The sequence below is a fragment of the Mobula hypostoma genome, chromosome 4, assembly GCF_963921235.1.
Source record: "Mobula hypostoma chromosome 4, sMobHyp1.1, whole genome shotgun sequence".
Taxonomy (NCBI): Eukaryota; Metazoa; Chordata; class Chondrichthyes; order Myliobatiformes; family Myliobatidae; genus Mobula; species Mobula hypostoma.
In genome coordinates this window covers 181108198-181128942 of record NC_086100.1, presented here as the reverse complement: position 1 = coordinate 181128942, position 20745 = coordinate 181108198, and the positions used below count along the sequence as shown (strand labels likewise).

Sequence of the window (20745 nt, the reverse complement as noted above, 5' to 3'; positions counted from 1 at the left end):
AGAACACTGAGGCTGTCTACAAGAAGGGTCAGAGCCGTCTCTATTTCCTGAGGAGACTGAGGTCCTTTAACATCTGCCAGACAATGCTGAGGATGTTCTACGAGTATGTGGTGGCAAGTGCTATCACATTTGCTGTTGTGTGCTGGGGCAGCAGGCTGAGGGTAGCAGACACCAACAGAATCAACAAACTCATTCGTAAGGCCAGTGATGTTGTGGGGATGGAACTGGACTCTCTCACGGTGGTGTCTGAAAAGAGGATGCTGTCTAAGTTGCATGCCATCTTGGTCAATGTCTCCCATCCACTACATAATGTACTGGGTGGGCACAGGAGTACATTCAGCCAGAGACTCATTCCACCGAGATGCAGGACAGAGCGTCATAGGAAGTCATTCCTGCCTGTGGCCATCAAACTTTACAACTCCTCCCTTGGAGGGTCAGACACCCTGAGCTAATAGGCTGGTCCTGGACTTATTTCATAACTTACTGGCATAATTTACATACTATGATTTAACCATTTATGGTTCTATTACTATTTATTATTTATGGTGAAACAGTAACGAAAACCCATTTCCCCCGGGATCAATAAAGTATGACTATGACTATGAAGTGTATGGTCACACTTTGATAGAAGAAATAAAAGCATAGACTGTTTTCTAAATGCAGATAAAACTCAAAAATCTGAGGAGCAAAAGGACAAGGGAGTCCTCATGCAGGATTCCCTAAAGGTTAATTTGCAGGTCGAGTCAGTGGTGTGGAAGGCAAATACAATGTTAGCATTCATTTTGAGAGGACTAGAACATAAAAGCAAAGATGTAATGTTGAGATTTTATAAGACACTGGTGAGCCCTCACTTGGAGTATTGTGAGCAGTTTCTTTATCTAAGAAAGGATGTGCTGACACTGAAGAAGGTTCAAAGAAGGTTCACAAAAACGATTCTGGGATTGAAAGGCATATCTTATGAGGAGTATTTGATGGCTCTGGATCTGTACTCACTAGAATTCAGAAGAATAAAGGGGGGGGGAGGAGAAATCTCATCGAATCCTATTGAATGTTCAAAGGCCTCAACAGACTGGATGTGGACACTATCTTTGCTGTGGTAGGCCAGTCTAAGACCAGAGGACATAGCCTCAGAATAAAGGGACGTCCATTTAGAACAGAGATGAGGAGGAATATCTTTAGCCAGAGAGTGATGAATCTGTGGAATTTGTTGCCATAGGGGGCTGAGGAGGTCAAGTCATTGGATATACAGTGGCATACAAAAGTTTGGGTACCCCGCTCAAAATTTCTGTTACTGTGAATAGCTAAGCGAGTAAAAGATAACCTGATTTCCGAAAGGCATAAAGTTAAAGATGACACATTTCTTTAATATTTTAAGCAAGACTACTTTGTTATCTTCATCTTTTATAGTTTCAAAATAACAAAAAAGGAAAAGGCCCCGGAAGCAAAGGTTTGGGCATCCTGCATGGTCAGTACTTAGTAACACCCGCTTTGGCAAGTATCACAGCTTGTAAATGCTTTTTGTAGCCAGCTAAGATTCTTTCAATTCTTGTTTGGGGGATTTTTGCCCATTCTTCCTTGCAAAAGGCTTTCAGTTCTATGAGATTCTTGGGCCATCTTGCATGCACTGCTTTTTTGAGGTCTATCCACAGATTTTCGATGATGTTTAGGTCAGGGGACTGTGAGGGCCATGGCAAAACCTTCAGCTTGCGCCTCTTGAGGTAGTCCATTGTGGATTTTGAGGCGTGATTAAGATCATTATCCTGACTGGGGGCAGATTTTACAATTAGTCAATACTTCCTCTATCTGTGCTAAACATTCCCTAATTCAATTTAAAGTTGTTCATAGAGCACATATGTCCAAAGATAAGTTAGCGCGCTTTTATTCTCATATTAATCCTTTTTGTGATAGATGTCCGGGGCAGATAGCCTCTTTAACTCATATGTTTTGGTCTTGCCCTATGTTGGAAACTTTTTGGAGAGACATTTTTAATATTATCTCCAAGGTATTGAATATAGATATCTCTCCTCACCCTATTACTGCTATCTTTGGACTACCTAAAATTTCCAGTAATCTCTCCCCTTCAGCCCGTAGAATGATTGCATTTCTTACTTTAATGGCGAAAAGATGCATCTTACAACATTGGAAAGAGCTTAATGCTCCAACCACCTTTTTTTGGTTTTCTCAGACGATGTTATGCTTGAACTTGGAGAAAATTAGAAGCAATCTTTATGACTCCTCATTTAAATTTGAACAGACTTGGAGATCTTTTATTCAATATTTTCATTTAATGTAATATATACCCTTCTTGTTTTTTTCACTGTTTTTAATGGAGGTCGGGATTGAGGACGTGATTTTAAGTTTAACTCTGTTTGGTTTCAAGTTAGCCCATTGCTTTGCTTTGCTTTTAGTTAGTTGCACGGTGGGTTTTTTTTGGGGTTTTTTTTTTCTTTTTCTCCATTGATATATATATAAAATTAGTATACTATTATGTTACCTTGGTATGTTATGTTTAAATTACATTGTTTGTAGTATTTTTTTTTGTATTGATATCTTCTGTAATTTTATTATATTCTAACAATGTATTAGTGTCTATATGGCTTACTTTTTTGTATACTTATTCAATAAAAAGATTTAAAAAGAAAAAAAAAGATCATTATCCTGTTGCAGAATCCATCCTCTTTTCATCTTCAGTTTTTTTACAGATGGTGTGATGTTTGCTTCCAGAATTTGCTGGTATTTAATTGAATTCATTCTTCCCTCTCCCTGTGCCACTGGCTACAACACAAGCCCAAAGCATGATCGATCCACCCCAGTGCTTAACAGTTGGAGAGGTGTTCTTTCCATGAAATTCTGCACTCTTTTTTCTCCAAACATACCTTTGCTCATTGCGGCCAAAAAGTTCTATTTTAACTTCATCAGTCCACAGGACTTGTTTCCAAATTGCATCAGGCTTGTTTAGATGTTCCTTTGCAAACTTCTGATGCTGAATTTTGTGGTGAGGATGCAGGAAAGGTTTTCTTCTGATGACTCTTCCATGAAGGTCATATTTGTGCAGGTGTCGCTGCACAGTAGAACAGTGCACCACCACTCCAGTGTCCGCTAAATCTTCCTGAAGGTCTTTTGCAGTCAAACAGGGGTTTTGATTTGCCTTTCTAGCAATCCTACGAGTAGTTCTCTTGGAAAGTTTTCTTGGTCTTCCAGAACTCAACTTGACCTCCACCATTCCTGTTCACTGCCATTTCTTAATTACATTACAAACTGAGGAATCGGCTACCTGAAAACGCTTTGCTATCTTCTTATAGCCTTCTCCTGCTTTGTGGGCATCAATTATTTTAATTTTCAGAGTGCTAGGCAGCTGCTTAGAGGAGCCCATGGCTGCTGATTGTTGGGACAAGGTTTGAGGAGTCAGGGTAGTTATAAAGCTTTGAAATTTGCATAACCTGGCCTTTCCTAATGATGATTGTGAACAAGCCATAGCCCTAACAAGCTAATTAAGGTCTGAGACCTTGGTAAAAGTCATCTCAGAGCTCAAATCTCTGCGGGTGCCCAAACTTTTGCATGGTGCTCCTTTCCTTTTTTTCCCACTCTGAAATTGTACAAAACAAGAATAATACACTGATCTTGCTTAAAATGTTGAAAAAAATGTTTCATCTTTAATTTTATGGATTTTGGAGATCAGTTCATCTTCTACTCACTTAACTATTCACAGTAACAGAAATTTTGACCAGGGGTGCCCAGACTTTTGCATGCTACTGTATTTAAGGCACAGGTTAATAGAATCTTGATGAGTCAAAGCAGGAAGAGATACAGGGAGAAGGCGGGAGACTGAGGCTGAGAGGGAAATGGATCAGCCATGATGAAATGACAAGGTAGACTCATGGGCCAAATGGCCTAATTCTGCTCCTATATCTTATGGACTTATAGGTTTCTGCAGATATGTGAAGAGCAACAGGATTGCAAGGAACAAAATTTATCTTCTGAAAGATCAGAATGGTAATCTAGACGTGGAGCCAAAAGAGATGGGGGAAAATCCTGAGTGGATCTTTTGCATCTGTATTTACTCGGGAGATGGACACAGAATCTATAGATGTGAGGCAATGCAGCAGCGAGGTCATGGACCAGATACAGATTATAGAGGAGAGGTGATTGCTATCTTGAGAAAAATTAGGATGCAATAAATCCCCAAGACCTGACTATGTCTCTCCTCGGATCCTGTGGGAGGCTAGTGCAGAAATTGCAGGGCCCTGGGCAGAGATATTTAAATCATCTTTATCGACAGGTGAGGTACCAGAGAATTGGAGGATAGGTTGTGTGGTTGTTTAAGAAAAGCTCTAAAAATAAACCAGGAAATTATAGGCTAGTGAGCCTGATTTCAGTAGTGGAAAAGTATTGGAAGGTATTCTAAGGGACCATATATAAAAGCATTTGGCTAGACTTGGGCTGATTAGGGATCATCAGCATGACTTTGTATGTGGCAACCAATCGCGTCTAACCAGTCTTAAGAGATTTTTGAGGAAGTTACCAGGCAAGATGATAAAGGCAAGGTAGTGGATATTATCTACGTGGGCTTTAGCAAACCATTTAAGCAGATCCCACATGGAAGGTTGGTCAAAAAAGTTCAGTTGATCTGGCAGTTAAGATGAGGTAGTAATTTGGATTAGACATTGACTTTGTGGGAGAGGCCAGAAATGGTAGAAGGTTGCCTATCTGACTGGAGACCTGTATCTAACGGAGTGCCACAGGGATCGGTGCTGGATCCATTGTTGTTTTCCATCTGTATCAATGATCTGGATGATAATGTGGTTAGCTGGATCAGCAAATTTGTGGATGACTAAGATTGAAGGTGTAGTGGACAGAAGGTAGACTATCAGAGCAGGATATGAGCCAGCTAGAAACATGCAGATAATTGCAAGGTGTTGCACTTTGGTAGGACCAACCAGGGTAGGTCTTACACAGTGAATAGTAGGGCACTGAGAAGTGCAATCAAACAAAGGGATGTGGGAATACAAGTCCATAATCCATTGAAAGTGGTGGCACAGGCACATACGGCCGTAAAGAAAGCTTTTGGCACATTGGCCTTCATAAATCAAAGTATTAAATACAGGAGATGCTATGTTGAAGTAATACAAGATGTTGATGAGGCCTAAACTGGAGTATTGTGTGTAGTTTCAGTCAGCTACCTACAGGAAAGATATAAACAAGGTTGAAAAAGTACAGAGGAAATTTACAATGATGTTGCTGGGACTGGAGGACCTGAGTTATAAAAAAAATGAATAGTTTAGGAGTATATTCCTTGGAACATAGAAGTTTGAAGGAAGATTTGATAGAGGTATGCAAAATTATGAGGGGTTTAGATAGGGTTAATGCAGCATTAAGGGCAAAAGGTGAAAAGTTTAAAAGGAACATGAGGGGAAACTTCTTCACTCAGGGTCATGAGAGTTTGGGATGAGCTGCCAGCTCAAGTGGAGCATGGAAGCTCTAGTTCAATGTTTAAAAGAAGTTCGGATAGATACATGGATGGCAGAGGTACGGAGGGCTATAGTCTGGAGCAGTTCGATGGCAGTAGGCAACTTAGATAGTTCAGCATGGACTGGAGGGGCTGAAAAGCCTGCTTCTATGCTGTATTTTTCTATGACTCTAAATAACCATTCTGGTGCATTAAAAAAAAGTAACTTACAAATACCAAGTCTTATCCATCAGCTTTCATTTGCAAATGGTAAAGTCTTTTTTGATTTTTTAAGATTTTTAACACCAGCACTTTTCCTATTTTAGCACTTTTGCAACTAGTTTGACAAGATTCTCTCATGAATAATCATTCCAATTCACATTTCTGGTACAAACTTCAATATGACTGACTGCTTGCCCTCTTCACAGAGATAGTAGATGCCCTATAGACAGCTTATTCAGAGGCAGCGAGAGGTACTGTGGCCTTGACCATAGTCAGCAGAACATTCATGATGTTCACTCCTGGCAGGGATTGCCTAACTATTTTAAGACATGGACCAATACCATTAAGGGGTCTGTGGACCCCAGGTTGGGAACCCTTGGCTCCTTGGAATTTGAATCTCTCAACGCTCTCGACCACAGGACCACTGAAGTAAACAGGAACTCTGATCCCCCATTCTTGAAGTCAACAACTAGCCCTTTGGTTTTGCTGCCATTGAGGGAAAGGTTGTTGTCATGAAACCACACCACTAAGCTCTCTATCTCCTTCCTGTACTCTCACTCATCGCTACTGAGACACAGACCACTATAGTGGTATCATTTGCAAACTTTTAGATGGTCACACAGTCATGAGTGTACAGGATGTACAGTAGGGGATCTAAAGGCACAATCTTGTGGAACACCAATTTTGAGAATAATCATGGTGAAAGTGTTTCTGCTTATCCTTGTTGTTCGCGGTCTAGTAGTCAGCAAGTCAAAGTTCCAGTTGCAAAGAGAGATGCTGAGTTATAGGCCTCAAAGTGTACAGATGAGTGAAAGTATTGAAGGTGGTGCAAAACTCAATAAACAATAGACTAATGTAGTTATCTTTACTGTCCAGATGCACTAGAAATGATAATAAGGCTAGGGAGATACCATCTGCCACAGACCAACTTTGGCAGTAGGCAAATTACAATGAGTCGAAGTCGCCAGGGAAGCAGGAGTTAATGCGTGGCATGACCAGCCTCTCACAGCTACTTATGATGCTGAATATCACAGCCACTGTAATTCGATGGCCAGACCATGTGCAGGCAATTGGAATTAATTTCAATTGGCATCACAGTTGGTATAAAGACAGTAGAATAAATATATTTATTCTAGAATTACAACAGAGTTACAGGAAACACAGCATAAATACAAATGTTTGTAGGTTTGAGATCATCAGAATCAGACGAAGGACCAACTGGTGGGCCTGCAGATAAGACAATAAGACCATAAGATATACGAGCAGAATTAGGCAACTTGGCCCATTGAGTCTGCTCTACCATTCCATTATGGCTGATTCAATTTTCCTCTCAGCCCTAATCTCCTGCCTTCTCCCTATATGCCTTCATGCCCTGACCAGTTAAGAACCTTTCAACCTCTGCCTTAAATATACCTAAAGGCTGCTGCTTGTGGCAAAGAATTTCACAGATTCACCACTCTGGCTAAAGAAATTCCTCCTCATCTCCATACTAAAAGGACGGTCCTCTATTCTGAGATTGTGTTTTCTGGTCTTAGACTCTCCCACCAGAGGGAGCATCCTCTCCACATCCACTCTATCAAGGGCCTTTCACCATTCAATAGGTTTCAATGAGGTCATCACTCATTCTTCTAAATTCTAGTGAATGTAGGTCCAGAGTCATCAAACACTCTTCATATGTCAAGCCATTCAATTCTGCAATCATTTTCCTGAACCTCCTTTGAACCCTCTCCAGCTTCAGCACATCCTTTCTAAGATAAGGGACCCAAAATTGCTCATAATTCTCGAAGTTAGGCCTCACCAGTGCTTTATTACACTCAAAATTGCATCTTTGATTTTATATTCCAGTCCTCTCGAAATGAATGCTAACATTGCATTTTCCTACCATATCACAGACACACACTGCAAATTAACCTTTAGGGAATCCTGCAGAAGGACTCCCAAGTCCCTCTGCGTCTCAGTTTTTTGTATTTCTTTCCATTTAGAAAATAATCAACCTTTTAATTTCCTCTACCAAAGCGCATGATCATACAACTCCTGGAACTGTATTCCATCTGTCATTTCTTTGCCCATTCTCCTAATCTGTCTAAGTCCTTTTGTAACCTCTCTACTTACACTTCCGGGCGCTAAGGGATAACTCGAATAGCAGCAGTAGGCTCAATGGATACAATTAAATATTCTCATTTCAACCTGATACATCTAGAACCACAACTGCTTCCAAGGTCAGTACAGTCAACAAAGATATCTTAATGCATTTAAACTATCGCTGCTTAAAACTGACGGAAACAACTCTGATTGTGGATGGAAGCACCCAGGGAGGAAGCATGGCTGTCAATCGGGGTTACAAGTGTGTTCAAGGAAATGGGGTTTTAAACTCCCAATACCGACTATCTTGCTGGCAAACGTGCAACCTCTAGTGAATAAAATCGATGATCTCAGAGCTAGAGTGCTGAATCAGAGGGACACTGGGACCGTGTGTGTCCTTTGTTTCACAGAATTCATTTAACCCCTTCCATACTGGATGCAGCGATTCAGATTGACGGGTTTACTATACACTGTCAGGATAGATGTAGAGAGTCTCTCAAAAGTAGAAATGGAGGAGCACGTCTCATGATCAACTCCTCCTGGTGCACAAATATATCAGTGCTGTCCCAATTCTGTTCACCAGACCTGGAATATCCAGCAGTTAAGTGTCGTCCTTTTTACCTACCATAGGAGTTCTCCAGGGTCATTTTGTTAGCAGTATACATTCCACCTCAGGCCAATGTAAATCAGGCTTTAAATTATCTAAGCAATAGGATCAACACGCACAAAACAGCGCATTCTAACACCTTCACCATTGTTTTGGGAGACTTTAACCAGGCCAGTCTGAAAAAAATCACCTAAGCAACTACCATCAACAGATCACTTTGAATACCAGAGGAAACAACACACTGGGCCATTGCTACACCACCATCAAGAATGCCTACTGTGTTATTCCACGCCCTCACTTCGGGAAGACTGATCACCTGGTTGTATAACTACTCCTTGAATATAGGCAGAGACTGAAGAATGCAGCACCAGAAGTGAGAACCAAGAAGCTATGGACAAGGGAAGCACAGGAGCACCTACAGAACTGCTTTGAATCGATGGACTGGACTGTATTCAGGGATTTATCTTCGAACCTGGATGAGAATGCTGCAGTTGTTTCGACTTCATGAAAACCTATGTGGATGAGTGTGTGACTACAAAGACTTACTGCACATTCCCAAACGAAAAGCCGTGGATGAACCAGAAGGTACGTCGTCTGCTGAAGGCTAGATCTGTGGCATTCAAATCTGGTGATCCAGGCCTGTACCACAAAACCAGGTATGATTTGCGGAGGGCTATTTCAAAAGCGAAGAGACAATTTTGAGCAACACACATCAAATTTGCTGGTGAACGCAGCAGGCCAGGCAGCATCTCTAAGAAGAGGTACAGTCGATGTTTCGGGCCAAGACCCTTCGTTAGGGTCCTGACGAAGGGTCTCGGCCAGAAACATCGACTGTACCTCTTCCTAGAGATGCTGCCTGGCCTGCTGCGTTCACCAGCAAATTTGATGTGTGTTGCTTGAATTTCCAGCATCTGCAGAATTCCTTGTGTTTACGTTTTTTAAGACAATTTTGAACAAGGTTGGAGGCGACATTGGATGCACAGCTACTCTGACAGGGTTTGCAAGACATTACGCCCTACAAAGCGAAATCCAATAGCATGAATGACAGCGATGCTTCACTACCAGAGGAACTCAATGTCTTCTATGCCCACTTCAAAAGGGAGAATACAACTACAGCTGTGAAGATCCCTGCTGCACCTAATGACCCTGTGATCTCTGTCTCAGAGGTCGATGTGAGGCTGTGTTTAAAGAGAGTGAACTCTCACAAGGCAGAAGGTCCTGATGGAGTACCTGGTAAGGCTCTGAAAACCAGTGCCAACCAACTAACAGGAGTATTTAAGGACATTTTCAACCTCTCACTATTATGGGTAAAAGTTTCCACATGCTTCAAATAGGCAACAATTATACCAGTGCCTAAGAAGAATAATGTGAGCTACCTTAATGTCTATTGCATTCACATCTACAGTGATAAAATGCTTTGAGAGGTTGGTCATCACTAGAATGAACTCCTGCCCCAGCAAGGAACTGGACCCATTGTAATTTGCCTATTGCAACAATAGGTCACTGGCAGATGCAATCTCAATGGCTCTCTATGCGGCTTTAGACCACCTGGACAACACAAACACCCATGTCAGGATGCTGTTTATCAACTATACCTCAGTATTTAATAGCATCATTCCCACAATCCTGATTGAAAAGTTGTAGAACCTGGGCCTCTGTACCTCCCTCTGCAATTGAATCCTTGACTCCCTCACCAGAAGACCACAATCTGTGCAGATTGGTGATAACATCTCCACCGTGCTGATAATCAACACTGGTGCACCTCAGGCGAGTGTGTTTAGCTCACTACTCTACTCCCTATATACCCATGACAGGGTGGCTAGGCATCGCTCAAATACCATCTATAACTTTGCTGATGATACAACTATTGTTGGTAGTATCTCAGCTGGTGATGAGAGGGCGTACAGTAGTGAGATATGCCAACTAGTGGAGTGGTGTCGCAGCAACAACCTGGCACTCAGTGTCAGTAAGATGAAAGAGCTGATTGTGGACTTCAAGAATGCTAAATCAAAGGAACACATACCAATCCTCACAGAGGGATCAAAAGTGGAGAGAGTGAGCAGTTTCAAGTTCCTGGGTTCAAGATCTCTGAGGATCTAACCTGGTCCCAACATATCGATACAGTTACAAAGAAGGCAAGACAACAGCTATACTTTATTAGAAATTTGAAGAGATTTGGTATGTCAACAAATACACTCAAAAACTTCTATAGATGTACCATGGAAAGCATTCTGACAAGCTGCATCACTGTCTGGTATGATGGTGGGGGGGCATTCTGCACAGGATCGAAAGAAACTGCAGAGGGTTGTAAATTTAGTCAGCTCCGTCTTGGGTACTAGCCTACAAAGTATCCAGGACATCTTCAAGGAGCGGTGTCTCAGAAAGACAAAGCCATTATTAAGGACCTCCAACACCCAGGGCATACCTTTTTCTCACTGTTACCATCAGGTAGGAGGTACAGAAGCCTAAAGGCACACACTCAGCAATTCAAGAACAGCTTCTTGAATCTGCCATTCAATTCTTAAATGAACATTGAACCCTTGGACACTAACTCACTTTTTAAAATATAAAGTATTTCTGTTTTTTGCACAATTTTTAATCTATTCAATAACTTATACTGTAATTGATTTACTTATTTATTATTATTTTATTTTTCTCTTCTATATTATGTATTGCATTGAACTGCTGCTGCTAAGTTAACAAATTTCACATCACATGCTGGTGATAATAAACCTGATTCTGATTCTGACTTCCTCAAAACTACCCTCTTCTCTACCTATCTTCATATTGTATGCAAACTTTGCAACAAAGCCAACAACTCCATCATCCAAATCATTGACATACAACTTCAAATGAATCGGTCCCAACACAGACCCCTGTGGAACACCACTAGTTACCAGCAACCAACCAGAAAAGGTTCCCCTTATACCCACTCTTTGCCTCCTGCCGATCAGCTACTGTTTTATCCATGCTAGAATCTCTTCTGTTATACCATGGGCTCATAGCTTGTTAAGCAGCCTCATGTGTGGTACCTTGTCAAAAGCCTTCTGAAAAGCCAAGTACACAACATCAACTGATTCTCCCTTGTCTACACTGCTTTTTATTTATTCATAGAATTCCAACAGATTTGTCAGGCAAGATTTTCCCTGAAGGAAACTATGCTGACTATGGCCTATTTTATCATGTACCTTCAAGTACCCCGAAATCTCATCCTTAACAATCAACTCCAATATCTTCCCAATCACTGAGGTCAGGCTAACTGATCTATAATTTCCTTTTTGCTGTCTTCCTCCTTTCTTAAAGTGGAGTGACACTTAAAAATTTTCAGTCTTCCAAAACCATTCCAGAACTTGCAATTCTTGCAAGATCATCACTAATGACTCCACAATCTCTTCTGTCACCTCTTTCAAAAAACTGGGGTGTACACCAACTGGTCCAGGTGACTTACTTACTTTCAGACCTTGCCATTTCTGAAGAACCTTCTCTCTAGTAATGGTGACTTCACACACTTCATGACCCCGACACCTGGAACTTCCACCATACTGCTGGTTCTTCCACAGTGAACACTAATGCAAAATATTGTTCAGTTCATCTACCATTTCCTTGTCTCCACTACTACCCCTCCAGTATCACCTTTCAGTGGTCCGATATCCACTCTTGCCTCTCTTTTACATTTTCTGTATCTGAAGAAACTTTTGGTATCCTCTTTAATATTATTGGTTGGCTTACTTGCCTATTCTGTCTTTACCTTCTGAATTACTTTTTTTAGTTGCTTTCTGTCGGTTTTTAAAAGCTTCCCAATTCCTCTAACTTCCCACTAATTTTCACGCTATCATATGCCTTCTGTTTAGCTTTTATGCTGGCTTAGACTTCTCTTGTTAGCCATGGTTGTGTCATCTTTTCTTTAGAATACTTCTTCCTCTTTGTGTTGTATATATCCTGTGTCTTCCAAATTGCTTCCAGAAATTGCAACCATTGCTGCTCTGCCGACATGCCGGCCAGTGTTCCTTTCCAATCAATTCTGGCCAACTCTTCTCTCATGTCTCTGTAATTCCCTTTACTCCATTGTAATAATGATATATCTGAATTTAGCTTCACCTTCTCAGATTTCATGGTAATTTCAATCATATTCTGATCACTTTCCCCTTAAGGTCTCTTATCAATTCTGGTCTATTGCACATCACCCAATCCAGAATAGCTGATTCCCTGGTGGGCTCAACCAAAAGGGCTCTTAAAAGCCACTTTGCAGGCACTCTAGAAATTCTCCCTCCTAAGAATCCAGCACCAACCAGGGTTTCCCAATCTACCTGCATATTGAAGTCTCCCATGAATATTGCAATATTTCCCTTTTGGCATGCATTTTCTATCTCCCATGTTAATTTGCAGACCACATTCTTACTGCTGTTTGGGGGTTTGCATACAACTCCCGTCAGGGTCTTTTTACCCTTGCAATTCCTTAGATCTATCCACAAAGATTCAACACCTTCCAACTCTATGTTACCCCTTTTTAATAATCTGTCGATAAAAAATGAGACACCAGTGAAGATAGGTGTGGCTCCTTCTCTTTTTCCTTCTTTGAAGTTCTGAGGTTTGAAGTAGGAGTGTATTTTCCTCTGAAAACCTCCCTTGTTGATGTAACAGCTGATAATAGGATGGACAAGCAGATTTTGCAGAAGGGTTTAGTTTTCTGCTGTGTTCGGCATTATAATCAGTGTTTTCAAGCCAACATAGTTGCTTATCAATTACTTGCAAGGCATAAAAGAAGAGGCAAGCTCTCGAGGCATCGCTTCATGAACATCAACCACGTGACCTTAAAAAGCTACTGTAGTCTTAGAAACAGCTGTTGCAGAGCTTCAATAGAAAGCTTTCATCTATGGAAAAATAGAAATCAAGAGGGTATGAGATAGACCCGCCAGGTGGGTTGAAGGAAACTCCCAAGAGGTTTGATAGAATATAAAGAGTAAATAGCTCTATTAACAGTAAAGGGGTGACTAGGGAGAGAAGTGCTCCCCTTAGAGATCAGCAGGGCAATCTGCGTCTCAAGCCACAGGAGATAGGTGGGATTTTTTAACAAATACTTCATGGTGTTTAATGTAAAGAAAACAATGATTGTTTAAGTTATAAAAAACAAGTGGAAATGTTTTGGAGGATATTCGTATTACAAAGGAGGAGGTACTTGCAGCCTTACAGTGCATTAGGTAGAGGCAGCACTACTGAATAAGTGCAACAGCTTTCTGGTAGTCAAAAGGTTTAGAAATCTGACTAAAAACATCTTTTCTGAGATAAATTGTGTTAAATTGTCACTGCAAACAGTGAAGGGGCGAGCAATGGTGAGGCAAGTTCAGGGGATGAGCCAAAATGATGTGTTGCAGAATCATTGCAGATGGAGCTCCAATGCCCGTACAACTGGCCCAGGTGCAAGGTTGAGTTGCTCTGGGCACCAAAAGGAGAAGTCGGGGCCTAGGCAGAGGAGATTCAGTGCCCGTACAACTGACCCAGGTGCAAGGTTGAATCGTTCTGTGTGCCAAGCTGATTTGAAGAACTCAAGAGTGTCTTTGGGCTGGGCGGTGAGATCTGAGCCTACAGCAAGTAGCTGGGTGGCATGGTCTAGGCCCGGAGCCCAGGTCTTAGAACAAGGTATGATACACTGTTTAGACAATTTAAATGCCAACCCAGATTGGAGCTGAGAGCCAATTTTGCTCACTCTCTGCGACATTCACTCCTCTCTCCAGGGCGCTAGTCTTTCACTGTTCCATTGTTTGATCAATTTAATTCCCAGTCCAGATAGACTGAAAAGTCAGAGTGTCATAGAGCCAATTTCGTTCATTCTCCATGATGGTTACTCCTCCCTTCCTATGGCACTGAGGCTACAAAGACTGCTCCGGCTTTGTGCTCTGTGCCCACTAAAGTGATGAACTGATAATCAAAGCTACTCCAGGCTTCTCCGGTTTTCAGATCTGAGGATTCAACTTTTAGTTTGATCTGCTGTTGCCTTCAATTGTTTGCACTATTTGTGCTTTCCTTTCTTTCTCCTCGTATCAGCTATTGGTCTTCTATTTTTATTTTTGTTCTTTTTCTTTAAATGGGTTCTTTAGGGCTTCTCGCTCTGAAACTCCCTGTGAGCAAACAAATCTCAGGGTTGTGTAATTTATATATTCTTTGATGATAAATGTACTTTGAACATCCAGGGTCCAACTTTGTAGGAGGCTAGAAAAGTGAGTTGCTTCTTCGTTATCCATTAATGAAGTTCTGGGAGGCTGGAAGGTGGCTAATGTAGTTCCATTGTTTAAAGCGGGTAGCAAGGACCAGCAATGGAACTATAGGCTAGGTTGCATGATATCACTAGTGGGGAAGTTACTGGAGGGAATCTGATGGGCAGGATCCAACAGTATTTGGATAGACAGAGTCTGATGAGCAGGAGTCAGCATGGCTTTGTGCATGAGAAGTTATGTTTAGTAATTTTTTTAGCATTTTTTGAACAGCTAACTAGAAAGGTAGATGAGGACGGGGCACAGGCTGTTGTCTATTTGGACTTCAACAAGGCTTTTTACAAGGTCCTATATGATACGCTGATCTGGAAGTTAGGTCCCATGGAAATTTGTTGGATAAATTCAAAAACAGGTTTGAAGGTAGGAAACAAAGAGTGGTGGCTGAAAGTTGTTTCTTAAAATGGAAGACGACGACCAATATCGACAGGAGTCGATGTTGGGACCCTTGTCATTTGTTACATATATAAATAATTTGGATGTGGATACAGAATGCTGTGTCAGTAAAGTTTCAGATGACATGAAATTATGAGGTGCTGTTCATCGTGAAGGTTATCTTAGATTGCAGGGGGATATTGATCAGTTAGGAAAGTGGGCCAAGGAATGGCAAACTGATTTTAATACAGTTAAGTGTGAAGTGATGCATCTTAGAAGTCAAAACAGTGTCTGAATTATATTATGAATGATAGGTCACAAGGCAATGTAATGGAACAGATGGATCTAGGAGTACAAGTTGAAAGGTAGACAGACTAGTGAAAAAGATGGTTTATGTGCTAGCCTTCACAGTCATGGCATTAAGTATAAGAGTTGGGACATTCTGTTGCAATTGTATATATTCATTGGTGAGGCCAGACTGGGAGTACTGTGTATAGTTTTGATCACTCTGTTATAGGAAAGATGTGGTTACACTGAAAAGAGCGCAGAAAAGATCTACAAGTATGTTGTCAGGACTAGAGGGCCTAACTTACAGGGAGAGATTGGCCAGGCTGGGTGTTTATTCCTTGGGTCATAGGAGAATGAGGAATGACCTTAATAGAAATGTTTAAAATTATGAGAGGCATAGTTAAGGTGGAGGGTAACAGTCTTTCTGCCAGGGTAGGGGAGTCCAAAACTGGGGGGGGGGGGGGCATAGGTTTGGGGCAACCTTTTCCACACAGAGAGTGGCAAGTATATGAAATGAGCTGTCAGAGAAAGTGTTTGAGGCAGATATCATTAAAAAAAGTAGTTGTACAACAGGTACATGAAGGGATGGAGATTAGAGGGACATGGGTTGAATGCAAGAAATTCGGACTAACTGTGTGGGCACTATCTCTCTGACTCTGTGACTGTAGCAACTGTTCCCACGTCCTTCTCTTCCATCTCTTCAAATCCAAATTGCTTAGCCAAGGCCACACTCTGTGATATAATTTGTGAAGCTCCCTCACAGGTTCAAAGGCTCTGAAATAAATCATAAGATCTATAAGAAGTTTATGCCATACTCCATGAAAGTAATTCTTTGTGGCATTACACAGGCACTTAAAATAATGTCTAAAGCACGTTTGATGTTTAAGCTTTTCCAAAAATCTGTAGCAATGGGTTTGATCTTGCTTGCCATCAAATTTTTGAATTCGTGCATCCAATAGTAGGCCTTGAATGCTGTGAATACTCCTTGATCAAGCAGTTTCGGAGGGAGGTAGTGCTAGAAGGCAAAAATTGATTTTTTTTTTATATATGGTCCAACAGCTCTGAAATTACAGGTGAAGATTGTGTGTATTGTCTCTAATACAAACATTAAAGTCAATATTCTTCTTCTCACAATAGCTTTTGAAAACGCGGTCAAAATTTTCAAAATTGGATCAGGAAAGAAACTGTCCTGTTATATTGCTCAATTGGAAATAGCCCCCTTGACTTGACTTGATCAAATCTTTCAAGAAGGATTTGCTGGTTTTTCAAAAAGTGTTTTTACCTCTGGATTTTGCTCAGAAGTAATAGTTTTTCTTCTTATCACTATCAGCACAATTACCAGACCTCTTCTTATAGATATTCTTAACACCTTTGACACCCATTGCACAAGTTTGAAGAGAGATGGTATAAAAATGCACAAAATCTAAATAAATTTGCAGCACAGTTTACAAAGCAGATGACAGTTGCTATGCTGTGTGCAGAACAATTTTATTCCTTTACACGTGGTGCTAGTTCGCGATTGTGTTATAACCAATTCGGTCCATGTAATGCTAATAGTACTTCCTAATTTATCAAATGCATTATGGAAACATTACACAGAACTACTTGCACTCATTTAATGCGCAAAACAGCATGAATAACTACAGAGTTCAAAGTAAATTTAGTATCAAAGTACATGTATACTATATACTTACTCCCCTAAAAGTCATTTTCTTGAGGGCGTTCACAATAAATACAAAGAAACTCAAAAGGATCAATGAAAAACTACAAAGACAGACAAACAACCAATGTGCAAAAGACAACAAATTGTGCAAATACAGATAGAAAAATAATAATATAGATAAATAAGTAATAAATAATATTGAGAACATGAGTTGGAGAGCCCTTGAAAGTGAGTTCATAGGTTTGTGCTGGATTGAGTGAAGACATCTACTCTGGTTCAAGAGCAATAATTTCCTAGACCTGGTGGTGTCAGACATAAGTACCTCCTTCCTGATGGCAGCAGCAAGAAGAAAGCATGGCCCAGATGGCAGAGGACTTTGATGAGGGATGCTGCTTTCCTGTGACAGCACTTCTTGTTGATGTGCTCAATGATGGGGAGGGCATTACCTGTGATGGACTTTTGTAGGCTTTTCCACTCAAGGGCATTGGTGTCTTCATGACAGGTTGTGATGCAACCAGTCAGTATACCCTCCACCATGCGCCTACAGGTGTTTTCAAAGTTTTAGATGACATACCGAATCTTCACAAACTTCTATGCACAGGTGCTGTCGTGCCTTTTGTAATGGCACTTTGGTGCTGGACCCAGAAGAGTTCCTTTGAAATTATATCACCAAGGTATTTAAAGTTACTGACTCTATCCACCTCTGATCCCCGATGAGATTGATTTATGGACCTCCATTTTCCTCCTCCTGCAGTCAATAATCAGCTCCTTCATTTTGCTAACATTGAATGAGATGTTGTTGTGTCACCATACGGACAGATTTTCAATCTCCCTCCTATATGCTAATTCATTACCATTTTTGATTTGGCCAACAACAGTGGTGTCATCAGCAAACTTAAATAAGGTATTGGAGGTGTACTTAGCCTCACAGTCATTAAGTATAAAGTGAGTAGAGCAGGGGTATAAGTACACAGGCTTGTGGTATACCTAATAGTTGAGGTACAATTAAATTTCCCTATAAATCTCTATGAAAACAAACCACATTGACAAGCATCAATTATGTCCTGCAGATATTAATCTGCAGAAATGGAAAGCAAAACTTTTTCTTCTTTGAAATATGAAACAAAGTCAGCAGCATGAAATCCAATGCATTTTGTATGCCAATACAGTATTTGTGTATGCGTGTTAAATCAAACAATACAAACCTTGTTTTCGTACATCTTCAACAGCCACCAGCAGTTCTTCCTTCAGATCCTGGCTCTCTTTTGCAATCTGGTCACCCTTTTCTAGAAAGTTCTGAGTTGCCTGCTCCACAGAAGCAGCTAATACATGTGCTTTCTTAGAGCGACCTTTCTTTTTACTTGATGGGCCTTTGCTACTTGTATTCACAAGTGTAGTTACCTGAAGAGTGATAATAGAAAAAAACAACAAATTAATTTCCCAACAATTTATTTCTTCATCACAAACTGCAATTTCAGTGAGGTTTTGCATTTCAACCTCTTCTTTCTGTCTGCGATAGCTATAAAAAGTCCATCACAAATGACAACATTTATATTTCCTTTGTTTACATGTAAATATGAAACAAACTGCTGAACATTTATAAAAAAATGATCAAATGGTTCATTTTACTTTTTCTGTAGCACCAATCTGAATCAACTTCAATTGATGTGGTTGAAATCAGTTTCTCATTGTGAGGCAAAGGGACATTTGGGACTTTCTATTAAAATTAAAACAAGGAGCAAGTGCTTCCGCAAGCTACTCTCTACTCTCCATCATAAGATCTACCAAAAGAGATCTGCATAGCTGAAACTTTTTTGTGATCCTATCCATGCATATAACTTAATAGGGTCATTCTCATCTGATTGAATCTAGTCAATACTAATCTAGCAATTTCACCAACTGTATATTAGAGTAGAACTCTTGATCATCTGAAAAATAAAAAAGAAACCAAATGAATGAAAAACTTATATAGCATATTTTATGGCTTCAAGTCATTCCAGAGAGACTTGTAGTCACTTTAAGGCAGAAATAAATACCATTTTCTGGATTTTTGGGTACAATGTAATAAAATGTATAAACTTAGTTTATGAACTTATATATGGGACAATAAGCATTTATTTCACAATAATATTAAGTACATAAGTGGCCACACTAATGTGGTCAGAGAAAATAAATGCATATGGAAAGATAGTCAGACTGCATTCATTAACTTAGAAGCTCAAATGATGGCTTCTAGCAGAGTTTTAAAAGCAGTAGATTGTGACCTGGTAACTCAGAGTAGTAAGGGCCACATTCCCTTGGGAAGATTAAACAATCGCAAAACATCAGCTAAGATGCAGGTGAAAGGAAATCCAAGTGTAGTACATCTGGACGAATGTCAATTAAGTTATGTCAATTAAGCATGATTACAGAGGTCTTGGAAAAAATAACACCATTTTAAAATAGCACATCTAAACCACTTGAATAAGCACAGAGAGAAGGAAAGATAAAGACTACATTGACAAAAGTTCAATTTATCATACCTGTTCATTCCACATTGGTTCTTTAATGGGTTGACAATAAATGGACAGTGACAAAAAGAAAATACAGGCAGTCCCTGGGTTACCAAAGGGTTCTACCAAAATTTCTGTCAGCCGATTTTTCAGCAGGTCAGAAATCTTTATTTTCTTTCTTTCTTTTTCAATCTTTTTATTGGAAATCTTTATTTTCTATAGTAACTTATATATTGTTGCACATACATTTGTTGTAATTCTTCCATTTTGTTGAATAATCACCCTAATACTACCCATAATTAAAGTTACAGAATATGTACTACATCCAGTTATTAATGAGTAATGTAAAATATTTCATTATTATTACTGGCTTTAATTTTTTTTAACGAAAGTGGAAGAAACTGTATTAAGTTGGAGTTCCATAAGTGAGGTCTTTCATAACCCAAGGAGGGTCTGTATATATCAATCTTCAAAATAAGCTATTTTACTTGCGCAGAAAAGGAGACAAGTTACAGAGAACACTACAAAACAATAGGCGCTTCAGTCTACGATATTCTGCCGACTCAAAGATCAATTCAACCTTTCCGTCCTAATCAGCATTCCATTTTACTACATGGAAACATGCCTATTTACGAATTTTGTATATGTCTCTAAGTTACCTGTCTCTACCACCACCTTGGCAGGATGTTCCATGCACTCACCGTTCCCTATGTAAAAAAAACCTACTTCTGATACCTGCCCTATACATTCCACCAATCACCTAAAAATTATGCCCCTTTGTATTAGCCATTTACACTTCATCTATGCCTCTTAACATCTTGTACACCTCAAACAAATCACTTCTTATCCTCCTTTGCTCCAAAGAGAAAAGCCCTAGCTCAATCAGTCTATCCTCATAATACATGCTCTCTAATTTAGGTAGCATCCTGGTAAATCACCTCTGCATCCTCTCTAAAGTTTCCACATCCTTCCCATAATAAGGTAACCAAAACTGTACACAATATTCCAAGTGTGGTCTAACTGGGATTTTATGGAGTTATAAAATTACCTCACAACTATTGAGCTTAATCCCCTGATGAGATGGCCCATGAAGGCCATCACACCTTATGCCTAATTATGCTTGAATAACTTTTTAATTTTTTTTCTAAGAGGTAACCAAATAAGGTAGATGAAGTTAGAGTAGTAGGTATGGTCCATTTAAACTTCTGTAAGGCCTTCAACTAATTCCTACAGGTACACTGCTCTAAAAGGTTAGGTCTCATAGTTTGATTTTAAATAGACTTGCAGGTAGGAAGCAGAGGATG

General features: G+C 40.1%; 1 protein-coding gene across 1 annotated transcript in view; it reads right to left on the bottom strand.

Moving 5' to 3' along the window:
* The window catches only part of ctnna2 (catenin (cadherin-associated protein), alpha 2), a 1317235-nt gene that overhangs the window by 1145261 nt on the left and 151229 nt on the right, over positions 1-20745 (bottom strand). Inside the window, exon 3 of the mRNA XM_063047106.1 lies at positions 18155-18350. Within this exon, the coding sequence (XP_062903176.1) occupies positions 18155-18350 (196 nt within the window). The remainder of the gene's footprint in view (positions 1-18154; positions 18351-20745) is intronic.